A 3,033-nucleotide genomic window follows, 5' to 3' on the forward strand; every position below is an offset into this window, starting at 1 on the left:
GAGACAATAGTGATGCGGCATGATCAAATGAATCAGCCCAGTGTTAGTACTAGTTCTGTTACGTCAGTTCAGTCGCAACTTAGACTTCCAAAGATTTCCATACCCTCATTTGATGGAAATTATGAAAACTGGCTTCCATTCAAGGACAATTTTAAAGTGTTGGTCCATGATAACAATACATTACCAGCAGTACAAAAATTTCATTATTTGCGGTCCTCTTTAAAGGGACATGCCAGTAAGCTCAATTCAAACTTGCAAGTCAGTGTTGCAAATTATACAGTAGCATGAAAATTGCTCACTGAAAGATATGATAATAGCAGGCTTATGGCATCACATTATGTTAGTCGGTGCGTAAAGAAGATGCTAATGAATTGAGACAGTTTGTAAATACAGCAACCTCAAATCTGAATGCTTTAAAGGCTCTTAAACTTGAGGTGCCTTTGGACGAAGTCATTTTATCACAACATTTTGTATCTCATTTGGATCACAATACTCGTAAGGAATTTGAATTATCACAAGAGCATGATTACTTTTCTACCTTGACCGATTTTTTTGCATTTGTAGAGCGCAGGTGTCAAGCTTTAGAAAACATGAAACCGACACATAGTGACACCAATGCTAAGCAGTTTCAATCACATGACAAACAAGGTAAATTCATGAAACAAAGCAACACGTATTTAGCAACATCCACTAACATTCAGTGCATGTACTGTTCCGCAAATCATACTTTGTACCAATGTGAGACTTTCTTACACGCAAGTTATAAATAGAAGCAATAATTTGTGAAGAAGAAAGGTCTTTGTTTTAATTGTTTATCTTCAAAACATTCAGTATAATTTTGTAAATCTGGAAATTGCAAAATTTGTAATTTGAAAAATAATACTCTCTTGCACAGGGATACATTTGGAAGACCTAGATTGTCGAGGGTCAGTAACTATTCAAACAATGAACAACAATTGAATTCCAGGGTGTCTCCTCAAGAAAGCAACAATGTGGCAAGAGATGAAGCACCTCAATCTTCATATTGTGCAGTCAAAGAAAGACACACTTCACAAGATTTATTGTCAACTGTCTTAGTGAAGGTAAAGGGCAACATTGGACAATTTCATTATTGCAGAGTTCTCTTAGATAGTGGAAGTCAGACAAATTTTGTAAGTACATCATTAGTGCAAAAACTACGACTGAAGAAAGAAAACTATGTTGTTCCAGTTCAGGAAAAAAACAATTCGTGTCTTGAAACTAAACATTGTGTAGATGTTGTAATCCAGTCTAGAACATCTAATTATACAACAACAGCGAAGTGTCTTGTGTTACCAAAAATCACAGGCAATCGATTGCAGTACTTGGAATCTTCCAAAGGATATTCAGCTTTCTGATCCTTCATTTCATCGGCCAGGCAGCATACATTTGTTGATTGGATCTGAACTAGTTTTCTTGCTACTACTTTCAGATTGAAGAACAAGAATAGGAAATTATCCTGTAGTTCAAGATACAGAGTTAGGATACATTTTAGCAGGAGCTATACCTCAACAATGTGAAGAACCTACAACAGTTACTTCATGTTTTGTTCGTACTGAAGATACCCTTCAATTACAATTACAGAAGTTTTTTGAGTTAGAAGAAGTATTCACAAAGATCAAGAGCAGAGAAGAAATGGATTGTGAAAGGCATTTTCAAGAAACAACCATCAGGCAGAAGGATGGTAGATTTATGGTTAGGCTACCATTAAAACCAAATCATACGGAATTAGAGAATTCGTTTCAACAAGCAGACAAGAGATTTCATGAGTTGGAAAGAAGATTAACAGCATAGCCAACACTCAGGCATAACTATTGTGAATTTATGGACAATTATGAATCATTAGGCCACATTAAGCAAATTAAAACTACTAATCAAGAAAACAAGGAGTCATATTACCTACCTCATCATGCTATTATTAGAGAAAGTACTACAACACCTGTGAGAGTTGTATTTGATGGATCATCGAAAACAGACAGTGGACTATCCATTAACGATGTTCTAATGACAAGGCCTACAGTCCAAGAAGATCTATACTCTATTGTACTGAGGTTCAGAACGCACAAGATAGTTTTTACAGCAGATATAGCGCAGATGTTTCGCAACATTAGAGTCCATCCTGATGACACTAAATATCAAGGAATGTTGTGGAGAAAATCACCATACGAAGAAATACAAACTTATGAATTATTAACTGTAACTTATGGCTTAACCTCATCGCCGTACCAAGCTGTTGCAGCATTACAAATGCTTGCAAGACAGGAAAACGAAAACTTTCCCAATGCATCCAACATATTTTTAAAGGATGTAGCATCAGGAGGTGAAGACATTAAAACTATGCTCAAATTACAGTCTGAACTGAATGAACTCTTCAAACGAGATGGATTCATTTTACGCAAATGGTGCTCCAATAGTGAGGAATTGGTGCAAGCAGTACCAGAAGAACACAGAGAAGTTCATTTACCATTTCAGTTCAATAATGAAGCAGAAATAAACACAGGCCTCATCTGGCAACCATCTACAGACAAATTTTTAATTTCGTGCAAAGTAGCAAAAGATGGAGACTTTTGTTCACCATTAACGAACGTAACCAAACGACAAGTTGTGTCAATTGTTAGCTCCATATTTGATCCACTGGGACTTATAAGTCCAACTGTCATTTTATACAAGATGTTTTTTGCAGAAACTCTGGAGTTGTAAATTGGAGTGGGATGAACAATTAGATTCAGATTTAAGAAACCAATGGACAAATTTGTATCAACAACTACCAGATATAATTCACATCTAAGTAGAGAGATTTGTACTGACAACAGAAAGTACAAATGACATTCAGATACATCGGTTTTGCGATGCAGCAGATGGAGCTTATGGTTGTTGCATTTATATCAGATCAAGAGATGAGTCAGGAAAAATCAACTTTATATTACTGTGCGCAAAGTCAAGAGTAGCGCCAATAAAAAAAGTTCACTTTGCCAAGACTAGAATTGTGCAGTGCTCTTCTATTATCTAAACTAA

The 3,033-nt window shown here is 35.9% G+C and overlaps 1 protein-coding gene across 1 annotated transcript; it reads left to right on the forward strand.

Moving 5' to 3' along the window:
• The first annotated feature begins 1,842 nt into the window (after positions 1–1,842).
• Positions 1,843–2,718, forward strand: LOC145982481 (uncharacterized). Its single transcript, XM_083115939.1, has one exon. The coding sequence runs from the start codon at positions 1,843–1,845 to the stop codon at positions 2,716–2,718; it is 876 nt and encodes a 291-aa protein (XP_082972065.1).
• The last annotated feature ends 315 nt before the right edge of the window (positions 2,719–3,033 follow it).

Source organism: Lepisma saccharinum, unplaced genomic scaffold (assembly GCF_977018435.1).
Source record: "Lepisma saccharinum unplaced genomic scaffold, izLepSacc3.1 HAP1_SCAFFOLD_188, whole genome shotgun sequence".
NCBI classification, from domain to species: Eukaryota; Metazoa; Arthropoda; class Insecta; order Zygentoma; family Lepismatidae; genus Lepisma; species Lepisma saccharinum.

Coding starts and splice junctions, on each gene's coding strand:
- LOC145982481 (XM_083115939.1), top strand. CDS start 1,843: ATGGACAATTATGAATCATTAGGCCACATTAAGCAAATTAAAACTACT.